This window comes from Molossus molossus, unplaced genomic scaffold (assembly GCF_014108415.1).
Source record: "Molossus molossus isolate mMolMol1 unplaced genomic scaffold, mMolMol1.p scaffold_m16_p_15, whole genome shotgun sequence".
Taxonomy (NCBI): Eukaryota; Metazoa; Chordata; class Mammalia; order Chiroptera; family Molossidae; genus Molossus; species Molossus molossus.
The window spans coordinates 43910364-43929063 of record NW_023425350.1 but is presented as its reverse complement, the minus strand read 5'-3'; the positions used below and the strand labels follow the sequence as shown (position 1 = coordinate 43929063).

Sequence of the window (18700 nt, the reverse complement as noted above, 5' to 3'; positions counted from 1 at the left end):
TCGTGGATGCAATGGTAGCCACTGAATCCTCTGTTCCTGATAGTCTGGTTTCTCTTATGGTGGCATATTCTTAAATTCCTAAGAATTCCCCTTTTTGTTCAAGCAGAATAATTAATAATAGATGCCCATGAACCTGCCATTCCTCACATTTTTATTTTATACCATAAATATTAATTTTTTTAAAAATCCTAACTTGAGGATATGCTTTTATTGATTTTTAGAGAGAGAAACATCAGTCAGCTGCCTCCTGTAAACACCCTGACCACGGATCTAACCACAACCTTCTGGTTTATAAGATAACACTCCAACCATCTGAACTACCCGGCCAAGGCTTAATGACCTTTTACTTCAAGTTAACACTGTGTTGGCAGTTTAACAGAGAGAAAGATAATTACAGTAATTCTCCGGTGTTCCAGGAGGGTGTATAAAGGAGGGAAGAAACTTAGGGGAGGGATTTTGTAAAAGGGGTGTGTTTATTATTGGGTCTAGCTGCTGATGAGAGTGAAGAGAAACATTACAGACAAGTTAATGGCATCTTTGAAAACGTGGAAGTATAGTGTGATACAAATATAAGGTCAGAAAGGGAGATGGTAATCAATACCACAAAGGACCATATGAGTTATTTTATTCTCTGTAAAATGGATTGCCATCATCATGGGAGATTTTATAGCAACAAAATGCGATAGTTTTCTGGGCTTTTAGAAACAGAGTTTTGGTGTTAGTGTGAAGGATGTATTAGAGAGAACAAAGACCAGAGCTTATTAGGCTATTCCAATGGGCAGAGATGGAGGACCAGTTAATAGGCCATTGGAATAGACCGCGTGAGGCCTAAACCAGAAGGGAAGCGTTTATTTTTTTTATCAGGTATTTTATTGAACTTCGTTTGTGGTAAGTATGTTATTATTGATGTGGAATTTCTTAGAAGACTGATTTGGCCCGGAAGATAAAAATAAAGGATCATCATTGTGTATGACCCATATTGTAGGGCATTTCAGTCATAGCACAGAATTCAGTCTTTTTCTTTTTTTAAAACTGGGTATTTACAAAGCAAATTCTGTTTTACTGAAGACCATTCAGTGCTATTTTCCCAACTAAAGCAAGATTATTACTTGGGTTCCTTCTCTTACATTACGATTATGAAAATCAAAGTTTACCTTGAAACTCCATATCTAACATTCCCTTGTCTTCAAAGTATACTAGCTTTATACCATTATACGAAAAGAACCAAATTACTTTTGGTTCAATAAAACAATAAAAAAATTACTTTTTTGATGTGTAAAATATTCCTTTGGTATATATCTCTTAGACTGTATTTTATAAAAATTATGATAGCAGCAGTGGTAGAATAACAATATACAAATTTATACTCTGGAAAATTTCAAAACTATAAATAAGCTTTTGCTGCTTATTTAACTCTTGGGGTTGTGCTTTAATAAAAAATTAGGAACTTGCCCAAATTTAACAAATGATAGTGGAAAAAAGTAGATTCTTTAAAAGTTTTTTGCTTTCCTCTTAATCTCTGCTTTTCTGAGACTAAGATATGAATAGGCAAAGTAAGAGGAACAAGTGTACTCTTTTTCCCAAATGTAAGATTAAGGATTTTATTCACCAAGTCTTCATTGTTCTTAGAATAGTAACCTGCAAAGAAGAAATAGATGATAATCCTATTGAAATTTATGTAAATGTCTTTATAAAACATTTTCACTTATATTTTTAAAGTTTCCTGAGAAAATGGGCCAGAATTACAGGTCACTTTTCTTTCCAGAAAAGTGTTTAATAACAAGTTGAAAGACCACAATTCTGACATAATTGTTAATGTATTGAATTAAGAAATTTATCATGTAAGAAATAGTTTCTCACTGTTAAAGACTATAAAATATCATCAAGCTTGATGATTAGTGATTTTATGCCAAAAAAAGTTGAACTTAAGTATAGAGTTTTTGGTTGGTTGTTTTACTGATTCTTTTTAATAAACAGCTGTTCTTATTTATGTAGAGCTTAAGATGTGAAGAACTTCATCTTCATGCAGAAAACCTCTCTAGGCGTGTATGGGAACTATTGATGCTTCTTCCTACGTGTCCTAACATGTTAATGGCATTCCAGAATATCTCAGATGAACAGGTAAGCTCACGTTCTAGAATCTCTCTTTCTCTCTTTTTTTAAATTAATTGATTTTAGAGAAAGAGAGAAACATTGATTTGTTGTTCCACAAATTTATGCATTCGTCGATTGAGTCTTGTATGTGCCCTGACTGGGGATCGAACCCTCAACTTTGGTGTATCAGGATGATGGTCTAACCAACTGAGATACTCAGCCAGGGGCCACAGAATCTCTTTATTCTCCTGGGGGATGGTACCAGTTTATAGTCCTACTGGTAGTATTTGAGATTGTTTTCTGACCTGTATCTTCAGTAAATTTGTTTACTACATAGGTAAAAAGTGCAATTTCATCTTAACATTTAGTGAGGTTGAATAATATAGGCTAAATATAAAGAAGGTTGTTTACTAAAATTATCTTTAGAAGATATGGACTTGCCTTTATATTAGTGTTTTTTTCATATTACTGTATGTTCTGAACATTGCTTAGTTTCGACAACAAAAATGTTTAGAGAAATTACTCTGATTTGATGAGATACATCAGCATTTGTTTTGGATGGATGCTCATACAGTCAACTGATAGAATTAGGTAAAAAAATGAAGCTAAGAGCCCTGGCCGGTTTGGCTCAGCGGTTAGAGCATCGGCCTGCGGTCCGGAGAGACCCGGGTTCGGTTCCCGCTAAGGGCACGCACTTCGGTTGCAGTTTGTCCTCGGCCCTGGTTGGTCGTGCGGTGGCGGCCACTCGATGTGTCCCTTCACGTCGATGTTTCTCTCTCTCTGTCTCTTCCTCTCTCTCCCTCCCACTCTATCTGTACAAAAAATGGAAAAATGTCCTCGGGTGAGGATAAAAAAAAAAAAATGAAGCTAAGAAATTTAATAATATATTTGTTAGTTTCCCATAGGGGCATGACCTCACATATGTATTAGATATCTCCATATAAAGACATCTGTTAATGCCCTGGCCGGTTTGGCTCAGCGGTTAGAGCGTCAGCCTGTGGTACAGAGAGACCTGGGTTTGGTTCCCGCTAAGGACGCGTACCTCGGTTGCAGTTTGTCGCTGGCCCCGGTTGGTCGTGTAGGTGGCAGCCACTCGATGTGTCCCTTTCACGTCGATGTTTCTCTCTCTCTCTCCTTCCCACTCTATCTGAACAAAAAATGGAAAAATGTCTTCGGGTGAGGATTACAAAAAAAAAGAGATCTGTTAAAATTAGAGATTATTTTTTAGGGATTACTTTATAGAGATACCAGTAGAACACCTATAGGAGGAACGGAAAAATAATGTCCTGATATTATGCTAATGGTTATCTATGATTTGGGATTAAGTTGAGAGTAGAAGAGAACATTGTTTTTAAATGTATGTATTTGCATATGGCTTTTAAATGGGTCGGTGGAACATAAGTATTAAATACAAACTTTACTACTTCTGTGTTCACATTCAGCTAGGCTGTGGTGTTTTGTTTATTGGTCAGATGGTATTGATTCAGCTGTTGTGAAGGTTAACAAGATGTAATTTTCTCCAGTTGTGCTGTTTGTGAATTAATTTTACTTACCAAATTTAATGAGTAATTGATGTTTTAAGCATACCATTAATATCAATTATATAATTGGTCTTCACATATTTGAATGTATTTCAATGTATATGTAATATTTGAGTTTTTATATAGTGCCAATTTCTTTAATTTTTGGTGGGGTTCCCTTAGTAAGTTGGCATTGGAAACTTACGTTTTTCTTTTATTAATTTAAGAGTAATGATGGACTTAATTGGAAAGAACTTCTCAAAATTAAGAGTGCTCACAAGCTATTATATGCCCTGGAAATTATTGAAGCACTGGGAAAACCTAACAGAAGAATAAGGAGAGAGTCAACGGTAATAGCATTTCCATTGTTTTTGTTTTTTCTTTTGGTACATGCCCCTAACAGGGACCAAACCTGGGACTCTCTGGTCTGCAGGCCGACGCTCCAACCGCTGAGCCAAACTGGCCAGGGCAGCATTTCCATTTTTATCATTACATATTTGTATTCTCTCTGGAGCAAAATTCCAGTGTGTGTTATCTTTTAATTCCAGAGTAATTTTTTCTCTTGCAATAATTCTCTGTCATTATTTTTGCCCTTTTTTTCCACAGGGAAGTTATAGTGATCTTTATCCAGATTCTGATGATTCAAGTGAGGATCAAGTGGAAAATAGTAAAAATTCCTGGAGTTGCAAGGTTGGGTCATTTGTTTTGTAGTATATTGATAAAAATAATTTATTTTTAATTTTCCAAAAATAGGTATCATAATTATTAATTGGCTTTCAACTCATTTACTATTAAAATAGAAGCATAGTTGATATAGTAATACCTTGGGGTGCCCATTTTTAGCACTTACATGTTTTCCTTCATTGGAATACTGTGTTAGTTCATCCCAGTATCTGGGATTAAATGGTGAATGGACCATAAAAATACGTTGTAGATTTTTGCAAATCTATTTTAAAAATTCTTGAAAGTAGGCTGTATGTTGCTACTTTGTATAGAAGTGATTTTGGTTATTTAAGTCAAAGAGAAATTTCTTAAAGATATGTAATCTTTTACTTACACACACATAACATACCCAATTACTGAATCAAAAAACAGGTCTCCATTACATTATGTAGCTGATTTTCTCTTACCATTACATTCATAATTGCTTACAGTTTGTTGCTGCTGGAGGGCTTCAACAATTATTAGAAATTTTTAATTCCGGAATTCTGGAGCCTAAAGAGCAGGAATCCTGGACTGTGGTAAGTGAAAACTTAACTGTTTTACCTGGTCATCATAGTTATCCCATTTCAAGCATTTCCATTTCCCATTAGCAAGTGTAACTTTAACTTTTGCTGTATCACTGTAGCAAAGGAGAGTATGTAATATAGTAGAAATTATTATTATTTTTAAATAGGGTTTGATAAAGTAATTATGTAGTAAGAATTCTTCGTGTCAACTGTTTAAAAACTTTAAGTGATAAAGTTAATGACTCTGAATTATGTCTCATCAAACATTTTTCCTTTAGGTTGATAAATTATGAATTAATAAAAAACTTGATGTATATGCTTAATTTTTTGAGGACATTCTTTTTCATTTTGTTTTGACCATTCTTTTTCTTTATAACAGTACTTCTCAAAAATGTGTTTCCACACCATTTTTTACTGTTCTGTATTGAAATGGGTATATCAATTGAGAGTAAATAAGTCTTTAGAAATTTTTACAGCAATATGACATTGCTGCCATATTTTTTATGATATCTTACAAAATTATTGGTCCTCAATAAAATGAAAAGTTTTAAAAATGGTGCTGTACTACTATTAACTTGAAGCACCTTTCTATAATAGCAAAATATAAAATTACTTGTGAAATATTAAAAAATTCATAATGCTATACTGCACAGTTTAGTTTTAAATCAAATGGAAAGGATGCTCCATATCCTGATCTCCAACAAAGTGGAGTAGTATTATGAAATGTTCCATTCAAATATTAATTTCTTGCCCTGGCCGGTTTGGCTCAGCGGTTAGAGCGTCAGCCTGCGGTCCGGAGAGACCCGGGTTCGGTTCCCGCTAAGGGCATGTACCTTGGTTGCAGTTTGTCCCCAGCCCTGGTTGGGTCGTGTGGGTGGCAACCACTCGATGTGTCACTTTCACGTCGATGTTTCTCTCTCTCTCTCTCCCTCTCACTCTATCTGAACAAAATATCAAAAAATGTCCTCGGGTGAGGATAAAACAAATATTAATTTCTTAGTACTTGTTTTTTTAGAATTACCTAGGAACCCAGGAATCGTGTGTTCTTGATTTGATATAAATGCTGCGACCTCTAATAGCTTAATGAAAGGAAATACATTTAGTAAACATTGCTATCTTACCATTGGTTTCATTACTTTGAAATGAAAAACAGTACTTTTTTAAAAAAATCCTTACCCAAGGATATTTTTCCATTAATGTTTCAGTTAGAGTGGGAGGGAAAGAGGGAGAGGGAGAAAGAAAAACATTGATGTGTCTGATGTAAGAGATACATTGCCTCTCACATGACCCCATCCAGGGCTGGGGATCCAACCTGCAACCAAGGTATGTGTCCTTGACCGGAAATTGAACCTGAGACTCATTGGTCTGTGGGCCAGTGCTCTGACTGATGAGTCAAACTGTCCAGGGCTATTCTTGTTTCTTAACCAATTTTATTTTTTTCTTTTAAAATGAACTTAGCTAGCTGAGGTATACTTTTAAATTAAAAATTTTGAGATATAATTCACATATTATAAAATTCTTTTAAAACAGTGATTTTTAGTATACTGTAGTCACAATCATTACTGCTAATTACAGAACAATTTCATCACCCCCCCCCCCCAAATCTCATTTTCATTAGCAATCACTCCTTATTTTTCCCCAATGTTTGAGCCCTTGGCAACCACTCTAATCTTTCTATCTCTATGGATATGCCTCTTGCAGACATTTCATATAAATGGAACCATTCAATATATATACATGGTCTTTTGTGACTGGTTTCTTTCACTTAGCATAAGGTTTTCAAGGTTCATCCTTGAAAGTAGTATATTATCTAAGGTCATGAAGATTGATGACTATGTTTTCTTTTAAGTATTTTACAGTTTTAGCTTTTAAATTTAGGTCTTTGATACATTTTAAGTTTTATATATATTGTGAAGTTGAGGTATATTTTTTCACACAGTAAATATGCTCATTTACAAATTATAGTTTAAGATTTGAAAATGTGTATACTTGTGTAATCCTTCAACACAGTTGAGATATAGAATATTTCTGTTACCTCAAAAGTTCCATCCTACCCTTTTATAATCAGTTTCTCCCAGCCAATCACTGACGTGCTTTCTGTTGCTGTAAATTAGATTTACATTTTATAGAATTTCATGTAAATGGAATAATAATGGTATATACTCTTCTGAATCTGGCTTCTTTCACTTAACATGTATTTTGAGATTTAAAAATCTTGCATGTATTGGTAGTTGTTTTTTTTTTCTTTTAATTCTCATCCGAGGATGTTTTTCCATTTTTTGTTCAGATAGAGTGGGAGGGAGAGAGAGAGAGAGAAACATCAATGTGAAAGGGACACATCAAGTGGCTGCCTCCCGCATGACCCAACCAGGGCCGGGAACAAACTGCAACCGAGGTACATGCCCTTAGCGGAAACCAAACCCGGGATTCTCTCGACCATAGGCAGAGGCTTTAACCGCGGAGCCAAACTGGCCAGGGCGGTAGTTTTTTTTTTTTTATTGCTCAGTAGATAACCATTGTATAAATATACTACTACTTATTTATGCACTCACCTGTTGATGGAAATTTAAGTTTCCAGTTTTGGGTTATTATGAATAAAGCTGATATAAACATTCATATACAAGTCTTTTTAGGGTACATATGTTTTTGTTTCTCTTGGGTAAATACCAAGTAAAGAAATTGCTGAGTAATATTGTCAGGGTAAGATTAACTTTATAAGAAGCTGCCAAACTGTCTCCAAAGGAGTTGTACCATGCTATATATGAGAGTTCCATTTGTTTCACATCCTCGTGTATAGTTGGTGTGGTTAGTCTTTTTTATTTCAGTCATTCTAGTGAGTATGTAGTATTATCTGGCAGTTTTATTTTTCCCTTTTCTGGTGACCAGTGATGGTGAGCATATTTTCATGTGCTTATTGACCATGCTGATTTTTTTTTTTTTCTTTATTGATTTTAGAAAAAGAGGGAGAGAGAGATAGAAACATCAGTGAGAGAGAACATTGATTGGCCACCTCCTGCATGACCCCCACTAGGGATTGGGCCCACAACCTGGGCATGTGCCCTGACTGGAAATCAAGCTGGTGACCTCTTAGTGCACAGGTTGATGCTCAACCAGTGAGCCACACCAGATGGGCTATTTTTTTTTTAATTATGGTAAAACACACGTAACATAAAATTTACCATTTTAACCATTTTTAAGTATATATAGTTTGGTAGTATTAAATATGTTCACATTATTGTGCATCTATTATCACCATACATCCCTATAACTGTTTTCATCTTGTAAAACTGAAACTCTGTATCTATTAAACAGCAACTCCCCATTTTCCCTTCCCTTCAGCCAATGGCAACCACTGTTATTCTGTCTGTATCTATTATTTTAACTACTCTGAGTACCTCATATAAGTGGAATGATACATTATTTGTATTTTTGTGCCTGGGTTATTTCTCTTAGTAAATGTGCATCATTCTTGTAGCACATTACAACATTTCCTTCCATTTTAAGCTGAAGGGTATTCCATTGTATGTATGCACATTTTACTTGGCCATTAATCTGTTAATAGACACTTAGGTTGCTTCCACATTTTAGCTGTTGTGAATAATGCTGCTAGGAGCATGGGTGTACAAATATGTATGAGACTGCTTTAAATTATTTGAGGTATATACCCAGAAGTGGAATTGCTGGGTCATATGGTAATACTATTTTCAATTTTTTAAGGAATTTCCTTATGTTTTCCATAGCTTCTGCATCGTTTTATATTTCCAACAGTGCACAAAGATGTCAGTTTCTCCATATCCTAGCCAATACTTTCATTTTACATTGTTTTTTAAATTTTTTTTATTTTTTAAAAATATTTTTCTTTTATTGATCCTAGAGAGAGAGGAAGGGAGAGGGAGAGAGAGACAGAAACACCGCTGAGAGAGAACATCGACCAATCGCCCTCCCGAATGACCCCCACCAGGTACTGGGCACACACCTTGACCAGGAACTGAACCAGTAACCTCCTGGTGCGTGGGTCAATGCCCAGCCAGTGAGCCACATCAGCAGAGCCTGTTGTTTTTTTTTAAATCCTCACCTGGGGATATTTTTCCATTTATCTTCAGATAAGAGTGTGAAGGAGTGGGGGAGATAAGGGGGGGAAACATTGATGTGAGAGAGACACATCAACTGGTTGCCTCCTGCATGACCCTGACCAGGGCCGGGGACCGAACTGTAACCAAAGTATGTACCCTTGACCAGAATTGAACCAGCTACTCTTTGGTCTGCAGGCCTACGCTCCAACTGCAGAGCCAAACCAGCCAGGGCTGTTTTTTTGGGGTTTTTTTTGTTTTTATAGGAGCCATACTAATGGTTGTGAGATGGTATCTTATTGTAGTTTTAATTTGTATTTCCTTAATGATTAGTGAAGTTGACCGTCTCTTCGTGTGCTTATTGGCCATTTGTATATCTTAATTTTTTTTTAAGAGAGAGAGGAGGGAAACATTGATTGGCATGCCTCCTACATGCCCCATACTGAGGATTGAGCCCGCAACCCGGGCATGTGACTAAACCAGGACCTCTCAATCCATGGGATGATGCTCAGTCCATGGAGCCACACCGCCTGGGTGATTCTTATATGTTTATTGAGAAATATCTATTCAGTTCCTTTGCTTATTTTTGAATCTAGCTGTTTGGATTTTTTGGTTGAGTTTTAGAAGTTCTTTACATATTGTGGATATTAATCCTTTATCAAATATATAGTTTGCAAATATTTTTTTCAATTTTGTGCATTGCCTTTTTACTCTGTGGATAATCTTCCGACATACAAAATTTTAAAAGTCCAGTTTGTCTATTATTTCTTTTGTTTCCTGTGCCTTTGGTGTCCTACTTAAGAAATCATGACCAAATTCAGTGTTATGAAGCTTTTGTGCTATATTTTCTTCCAAGAGTTTTATTGTTTCTGTTTTTTTATATGAAGCATCATTGTGAGAGAGAAACATTGATTGGCTGCCCCCTGCTCGCCCCCTACTGTGGATCAAGCCTGCAACCTGGGCATATGCCCTGACTGGGAATTGAACCAGAACTCTCAGTCCATGGATGGCGCTCAATCCACTGAACCACATGGTCTGGGCAAGAGTTTTATTGTTTCAGGTCTTATATTTAGGTCCTTGATTAATTTTGATTAATTTTTGTATATGTGCTAAGTAAGGGTCCAAGTTTAATCTTTTTCTAGTGGACATTCAGATTTCCCAGCATTTCTTGAAAAGGCTGTCCTTTCCCCACTGAATGGTCTTAGCACTCTTGTCAAAAATTATTTGACCATATATGAGACTGATCTTTTTTTGCATTTATCTTCAGATAGAGGAGGGAGAGGAGGAGAAAGTGAGAGAGACACATCTAGTGGTTGCCACCCACATTGCCCCAAGCTGGGGACAAACTGCAACCGAGGTACTTGCCCGCCCTTAGCGGGAACCGAACTTGGGACTCTCCGGTCCAAGGGCTGAAGCTCTAACCGCTGAGCCAAACCGACCAGGGCATATCTATGCTCTTTATTCCATTCTATTGGTCTTTATATCTGTCTTTATTCCAGTAACATATCATGTTGATTACTGCAGCTTTGTAGCACGATTTGAAATCCAGGAAGTGTTTGAGTCCTCCAGTTTTGCTCTTTTCTTTCTTTTGGCTATTTGGCGTCCCTTGAGATTCCATTTGAATTTTGGGATGAGTTTTTCAGTTTCTGCAAAAAGCATCAGTAGTATTTTGTTAGGAATTGCTTTGAATATGGGATTACTTTAGGTAGTATTGATTTTTTTAATAATATTAATTCTTTTGCCCTGGCCCAAGTGTTGCTCAGTGATTAGAGCATCAGCCTTTAGACCAGAGGATCATGAGTTTGATTTATGGTCAAGGGCACATACCTGGGTTGCAGGTTCAGTCTCCTGCTGTGCATGTGGGAGGCAACCCATCCAGGTATCTCTCCGGCCAGGGCAAGCCTCTCTCTCCCCTCCCTCCCTACCTCTTTTTCTAAAAAATCAATGGAAAAAATATCCTCAATGAGGATTAGTAAAAATAATAATAATAACTTCCAATTTATGAACATGGTATGTATTTCCATTTATTTATATATTTTTGTTTTTCAGCAATGCTTGGTAGGTTTCATTAAGGAGTCTTTCTTCTCCTTAGTTAATTCCTAAGTATTCTTTTTGACATTATTTTAAATGAAATTGTTTTTATAATTTCCTTTTCACATTGTTTGTGTATAGAAATGCAACTGAATTTTGTGTGTTGTCTTTTATCAGCTACTTTGCTGATTTCATTTATTAATTTTAAGAACCTCTTTGTGGAGTCTTGAACGGTTTTCATATACATGTAAGGTTTATCATTTACAAACAGATAATTTTACTTATTTTTTTCCATTTTGGCTGCCTTTTATTTTTATTTCTTGCGTAATTACCAAGGCCAAAACTGTCAAAACTATGTTGAATATAAGTGGTGAAATCAGTCAGCCTTGCCTTGTTACTGATCTTAGAGGAAAAAGCTGTCAGTCTTTTGCCATTGAATATGATTTTCATTATGGGTTTTTCATATATGTGTGGCTTTTTTATATTGAGGAAGTTTTCTTGTATTCTTGTTTTGTTGAATGTTTTATCACTAAAGTGTGTTGAATTTTGTCAAATACTTTTCCTGCGTCAATTGAGATAATCATGTGGTTTTTTTCCTTTATTTTGTTGATGTGATGTATAATATTGATTGGTTTTTGTAAACTATCCTTGCATTCCAAGAATAAATCCTCCTTGATCATGGTGTGTAATCCTTTTCATATGTTTCTGAATTCGGTTAGCTAATATTTTGTTGAGTATTTTTGCATTGGTGTTCATGAAGGATATTAGTCTGCAGTTTTCTTGTATCTTTGTCTGGCTTTGATATCAAGGTTATGTTGGCCTCAAAATGAGTTAGGAAGTGTTCCCTCTTCTATTTTTGGAATAGTTTGAGAAGGATTGGTATTAGTTGTTTCAATGTTTGATGAAATTTACTAGTGAAGCTGTCAGGTTCAGGAGTTTTTCTTTGTTAAATTTTTTGTTACTGATTCAATCTCCTTACCTAGTATGAGTCATTCAGATTATTTTATTTTATTGTTTTTCTATCTGCATTTTAGTTAGAAGTAATTTTATTTTAATATTTCTAAATTTTATTTTTTAATTACAGTTGACATTTTTCTACCTGTATTTTTGTCCTTTTTATTGAATTTATTAGTGACACTGGTTAACAAAAGTATACAGGTTTCAGTTGCACAATTCTGCAACACATCATCTGTACATTGTATTGTGTATGCACCACCCCAAGTCAAATCTCTGTCCATCACCCTCCTTATACCCTCCTCCACCTCCCACTGTTGTTCATATCCTTGAGGTTTTTTCTCTCTTTTTCTTTGTTTTTACTCAATCCCTCCACCCCCTTCAACCAGCTCCCTTCCATTTCCTTCCCCCAGGTGTCAACCTATGCTCTATGAATCTGTCTCTATTTTGCTTGTTAGTTTTTTTTAAATTTCTTTATGAATCGGTTTTGGTAGGTTTTGTGTTTCTACAAATTTGTCCATTTCATGTAAGTTATCCAATTTTTTGAAATACAGTTTTTCATAGTACTCTCTTATAAGCCTTTTTATTTATTTATTTTTTATCCTCACCTGAGGACATTTTTTTGTTCAGATAGAGTGGGAGGGAGAGAGAGGAAGAGAGAGAGAGACATTGACATGAAACGGACACATCGAGTGGCTGCCACCCACAAGACCAACCAGGGCCGGGGACAAACTGCAACCGAGGTACGCGCCCTTAGCGGGAACCGAACCCAAATCTCTCTGGACTGCAGGCCAACGCTCCACCAGGGCAAGCCTTTTTATTTCTATTGAATTAGTAGAAAAGTTCCCACTTTCATTTCCAAGTTAAGAAATTTTACTCTTTCTTAGTCCTTGTAGCTAATAGCTTGTCATTTTTTTGCTTTTTTTGAGTAATCCTCACCTGAGGATGTTTTTTCTTTTTTTAGAGAGAGTAGGAGGGAGGGAGGGGGAGAGAGAGAAATAGAGAAACACCTCCATGATTTTTCTATTCTCCTATTTACCTCTACTCTGATCTTTATTATTTCTTCTGCTACCTTTAGGTATAGTTTGTTCTTTTTCTAGTTCCGTAAGTTGTAAAGTTACATTGCTAATTTGAGATCTTTCTTGCCTTTTTGCCATAAACATTTATAACTGTAAATTTTCCTTTTAACACTGTTTTTACTGTGCCCCATAAGTTCTGTATTGACCATGCGTTTTAACTTCCTTTGTGAAGTTTCTTTCATATTTTGGACTTTTTTTTTGTCCCATTAAAGAGTTGTAAGACTATTTTCCCCCCCTTAGTTTGGACAATTTTTTTTTTTTTTTTGCCAGGTATATGTGCAGTAGTGCCCCCTTATTTATGGGAATACGTTTCAAGATGGCAGCAGATGCCTGAAAACATGGATAGTACCAAACCCTATATATACTTTTCTTCCTATACATAAATATGCTTTACAACTTTTCTTTGGCATATCCACATGGGCAGCATCACCACTCTTTCACGGTGTGGCTGCTATTAAGTAAGGTAAGGGTTAGTTGAACACAAGCAATGTGATACTGAGACAGATGCTTAGTGATTAATGGTTGGGCACTATAGACAGTGTGGGCACACTGGATAAAGTGATGATTCATGTCCTGCGTAGGACAGAGTGTGACAGCAGATTTCATCACACTATTCAGAATGGTGCACAATCTAAAACTTAGGATCTGTTTATTTCTTGAATTTTCCACTTAATATTTTCAGACTGTCATTGACTGTAGGTAATTGAAACCTCTGAAAATGAAATTGTGAATAAGGCGGGGTGGGTGTGCTACTGTAGTGGGAATATTTTTACTCAGTCTGCGGCTTGCATGTGTAAACATTGATGAATTTTTTTCTTTATTGATTTTAGAGAAGAAGGGAGAGGGAAGGAGATAAAAAAACCTCTATGAGAGAGAACATCGATGGGCTGCCTCCTGCATGCCCCCCACTGGGGATTTGGCTCACAACCTGGGCATGTGCCCCAACCAGGAATCGAACTGGTGACCTCTTGGTACATGGGTTGACACTCAACCACTGAATCACACCAGCTGGGCCATTAATGGTTTTTTAAGTGCAGTTTTTAATTTTAACAGATTGTGTATCCTATATAAGAAATCCCTATTTTAAGATCACAAAGGTTTTCTTTTTTTCCCCTGTAAGTTTTATAGTTATCTTTCACATTTAGGTCTGTGATGCATTTTGAACTAACTTTTATGTATGTAGAGTGAAGTTGAAATTTTGTTGTTGTTTTTTTAATATGGCTATTCAGTTTTTCTAGCACCATTTGTTGAAAAGACTGTTCTTTCCTCACTAAATTTTCTTAGTACCTTACTTGAAAACCAGTTATATAGGGTTGCTATGTTTCTTGGTATATTGGTATAGATATACCACTTGGCAGTGGTGTTAGGAAAATAGTAAGAAAAGGAATATTGAAGAGAAAGCTCTGAAACTCTCATTTTGAACATAAGTGATATTCTTTTTTTTTTTTTTCCTCACCCGAGGACATTTTTCCATTTTTTGTACAGATAGAGCGGGAGGGAGAGAGAGGAAGGGAGAGAGAGAGAGAAACATCGATGTGAAGGGACACATCGAGTGGCTGCTACCCGCACGACCAACCAGGGCCAGGGACAAACTGCAACCGAAGTACATGCCCTTAGCGGGAACCGAACCCGGGTCTCTCCGGACCGCAGGCCGATGCTCTAACCGCTGAGCCAAACTGGCCAGGGCATAAGTGATATTCTTATTAATTTATTTAAAAGAAGTGTTTTACTTTAAAAATGTTAAAGTAGCCCTGGCCAGTTTGGATCAGTGGTTAGAGCGTCGGCCTGCGGTCCAGAGAGACCCGGGTTCAGTTCCCACTAAGGGTGCATACCTCGGTTGCAGTTTGTCCCCAACCCTGGTTGGGTTGTGCGGGTGACAGCCATTTGATATGTCCCTTTCACGTTGATGTTTCTCTCTTTCTCTCTCTTCCTCTCTCTCCCTCCCACTCTATCTGAACAAAAAATGGAAAAATGTCCTCAGGCAAGGATGAAACAATAAATTAAAAAACATAAAAATGTTAAAGTAGAGCTTCAAGTCAGTTAGAAATATTATACAAAACAATATTTTACCAAAGAAATATTTTTATTTTAATTATATATATGTATATATGTGTGTGTGTATGTAGATAGATAGATATAATATTTTCAGTTGATTTTCTAGAACTGTTGAAAATTGCTTTGACCTCACAATATTAAAGTATATGCATCTTGTGTGGAGAAACAACTTGTAATACTTTGTCTCATTTCATTTTATTTGTAGGTAAGTATCTTTGTTAACCTTTTAATAATTAAAAAAAAGTTAATAGTATGTTTTGAGCAGTGTGTTTTTTTTAAACCCTGTATCTTTCTACTACATACATGTGTATGATGCTTTCATGATAGAAATTTTCATTTCATTAAATACACCCTCTTAATGTTTAGTTTTCTTCATTTTTATAAGATTGGATTGTTACCATAATTAATGCACAGCAAAATTCTATAGCACATGGATTACTAGGTATAATAATTTTTATTTTCTAGCTTTTCATTGTAAGTTATATAGTAGCCATATTAAATTAATCAAAATAGGAAAACTACATTTTCTTCTTATCCACAGTGGCAGCTAGACTGTCTTGCTTGCTTGCTGAAGTTAATATGCCAGTTTGCAGTAGATCCATCCGATTTGGATTTAGCTTATCATGATGTCTTTGCCTGGTCTGGTATAGCAGAAAGCCATAGGAAAAGAACTTGGCCTGGCAAATCAAGAAAGGCTACTGGTGATCATGCCAAGGGTCTTCATATACCAAGATTAACAGAGGTAAAGTACAGAAGTTATCATTAAATTGTAGTAATGAAGTCTGTTTATGTTTTAAGAGAGCTTATGTATTTTTGTTTTGACAAAATGATGAAACACACTAATGCATAAAAATTGTTATTCTACAATACCACAGTATGACTTACCATCTGAAGTAATTGTTTTCATTTTATAACAGAAGTAGTTTTATTATTGCATTATGATGCAATAATGCTTTTAATTTCATCATCCAAAATGCAGGAATGAATTATATGGCATTTTGATTTTATCTAATTGTAGGATTGAGTTTATTATCTATATTTAGTAATATATATACTGAGTGTATTAGGGTCCATTCAGGAAAACAAACACATTAGATATTTCAGCAGAGGAAATTTAAAATAGAGAATTGGTTATACATGTATGTGTTGGAAGACTGAAAATACAAAAAAGAAATGATGAGATAACCTAGACAAGTAAACATTTACCACTCCTAGGGTTTGTGGAACATATATGGAGGAAATAGGTTAGGGTTTTCAGAAATAAGCTTGTAGGAGGAATACTGTTGAACTGGGGTTTAGGCCTCTGAAGAAAGGTGTTCTGCTACTGCTTCTGAAACCAACTGCCTTTTCTAGGTAAAATACTTCTGGAGCAGTGCTAACAAAAAAAGCAAGGAAATAATTTCTAGTGCTTCTGGTTGACAGAACCTCATAGGAAGTCAGCTAGCAAAGGAGGAATTTGATTTGTTATATACCAGCCCTGGAGTTGCAGAGCAAGTATATAAACTGGATAGATTTGAAGAAAATGTCATAATAATAAGCAATAAGATTGGAATTATTATTATTATTTTTTTATCCTCACCCGAGGACATTTTTCCATTTTTTGTACAGACAGAGTGGGAGGGAGAGAGAGAGAAAGAGAGAGAGGGAAACATCGATGTGAAAGGGACACATCGAGTGGCTGCCACCCGCACGCCAACCAGGGCCGGGGACAAACTGCAACCGAGGTACATGCCCTTAGCGGGAACCGAACCCGGGTCTCTCCGGACCGCAGGTGGACGCTCTAACCGCTGAGCCAAACCGGCCAGGGCAGATTGGAATTATTTTTGACTATGAATTTTGTTGTTTACAAACATATTTTTACAAAAAAATATATGTGATCATATATTTGCCCTTCCATTTTCTCCATTAGTGAACTGGGAAGTGAGAAAGAGATGAAGATGAGGTTTTAGTGAAATCTTTTCCTCATTTTGTGATCTTTTTAGACCGGCACCTCATACCTGCCCAAGAGAAACCAGAGTAATAAGTTGGTTATTTACAGAAAAGTATTGTGGTGATCATAGATTGGAAACTGCTGGTATAGATGGAAACACAAAGCATATTTCTCTTTTGGACTTTGGGGCAAGGATGGGAAAAGGATCTATGCTAGTATTCCTGCTTATAATGCAAAAGGCTCAGATTGAGTGTTCTCCATTCCATCAACTTACTAAATAATTTAAAAGCTTTTGACTCTCAGTAGTGATTTCCTCTTGAGATATTATAATATATATGTATAAATACAGATATACAGAGTTTTTAAAAGAATTGGCTTGTTTTTTATTCTTTTTACTTTGATTGTTGACACTATTACAGATGTTTCTAACCCCCCCCCACCTTTGCCCACCTCCACCCAGCCCCCAAGAATTGGCTTGTTTTTTAAAAAAAATATATGCAAGTACATTTTTATTGAAAATAGTTCTGAATATACAAGTGAACTTCTCTCCATTTATAGGTGACAACCGTTAATAGTATATTTTTTGAGTTTTTTTTTTCTACGCACAGGGCAGTGTTAGGTTATTATAGTTTACAAAAGGTACATACTATATGTATTTACCATTAGTTTATTTCTCATAATAATTAGAGCTTAGTATGTGAATCTGAGCTGTTTGGGAACAAAAGTTCTTGTTACACTAATTCTGAAGACATAGTCATTCAATATTGGTATACTAGAAAATAATTCTTTTACTATTTTACTGTCATGCATAATTTCACCTGTTCTCTTTAATAGCCTTTAAGAAGGTTCAAATTCCAAATTGAACTTTTTTTTTTAATCCTCACCTGAGGACATTTTTCCTTTTTTTTTTTTGTTCAGATAGAGTGTGAGGGGGGAAAAGAGAGAGAGAAACATCGACATGAAAGGGACACATCGAGTGGCTGCCACCCACACGACCCAACCAGGGCCGGGGACAAACTGCAACCGAGGTACATGCCCTTAGCGGGAACCGAACCCGGTCTCTCCGGACCACAGGCAGACGCTCTAACCGCTGAGCCAAACCGGCCAGGGCCAGATTGACCTTTTAAATTCCTGCCTAAATATAGTTTTTCTTTGAGCTTTGCTATTTTGCCAGTGACAGGTTTAGTTGTTACTCCTTTGTTTTTGCACATTTGGCACATTGTATATACTTGTGTTACAGTGCTGCTTGTTATCTGCTGCACTTGTCTAACGTCTCCAGGATGAGAACACTTATAAAATAAGTGCTCTGAATGGGTTCTGATACACAGACGGGATTCGTAATTTTTACATTAAATTAGCAAATTATTATTTTCTATTATGTGGATGAAACAAGAATTTAAAATTAAGTATTTATTAGAATCAAGGCAGCTTGAAAGTAAGCAAACTCAACATTGAACCTCAGGATTTTTAATCTAAATTGATGTTCTCCATATCCTTGGTGTATTATAGTGCCTTGCTATATTTATTTCAGGATGGTTGAGGAATCTGCTATTATTTGACTTGTTTTTTCTTGTTTCAAAAGTAGAAAATGTTTAATTCTTCACCCATGCTTCCAAAATCTACTAACATGTGATATACAGTATTTTTCTCTGACATGTAGAGAATTTGTGGATCAACTATAAAATAGAATTTTAACTCTGTATTTCTAAATTTTGAATATTTTTTTGTTAAGGTTGCT

At 35.9% G+C, this 18700-nt stretch overlaps 1 protein-coding gene across 9 annotated transcripts in view; it reads left to right on the top strand.

Moving 5' to 3' along the window:
* The window catches only part of USP34 (ubiquitin specific peptidase 34), a 255792-nt gene that overhangs the window by 142701 nt on the left and 94391 nt on the right, over nt 1-18700 (top strand). For all 9 annotated transcript variants that reach the window (XM_036262508.1, XM_036262511.1, XM_036262510.1 and 6 more), the window contains 5 exons: nt 1996-2121; nt 3842-3964; nt 4221-4304; nt 4769-4855; nt 15574-15774. In XM_036262508.1, the coding sequence (XP_036118401.1) occupies nt 1996-2121; nt 3842-3964; nt 4221-4304; nt 4769-4855; nt 15574-15774 (621 nt within the window). The remainder of the gene's footprint in view (nt 1-1995; nt 2122-3841; nt 3965-4220; nt 4305-4768; nt 4856-15573; nt 15775-18700) is intronic.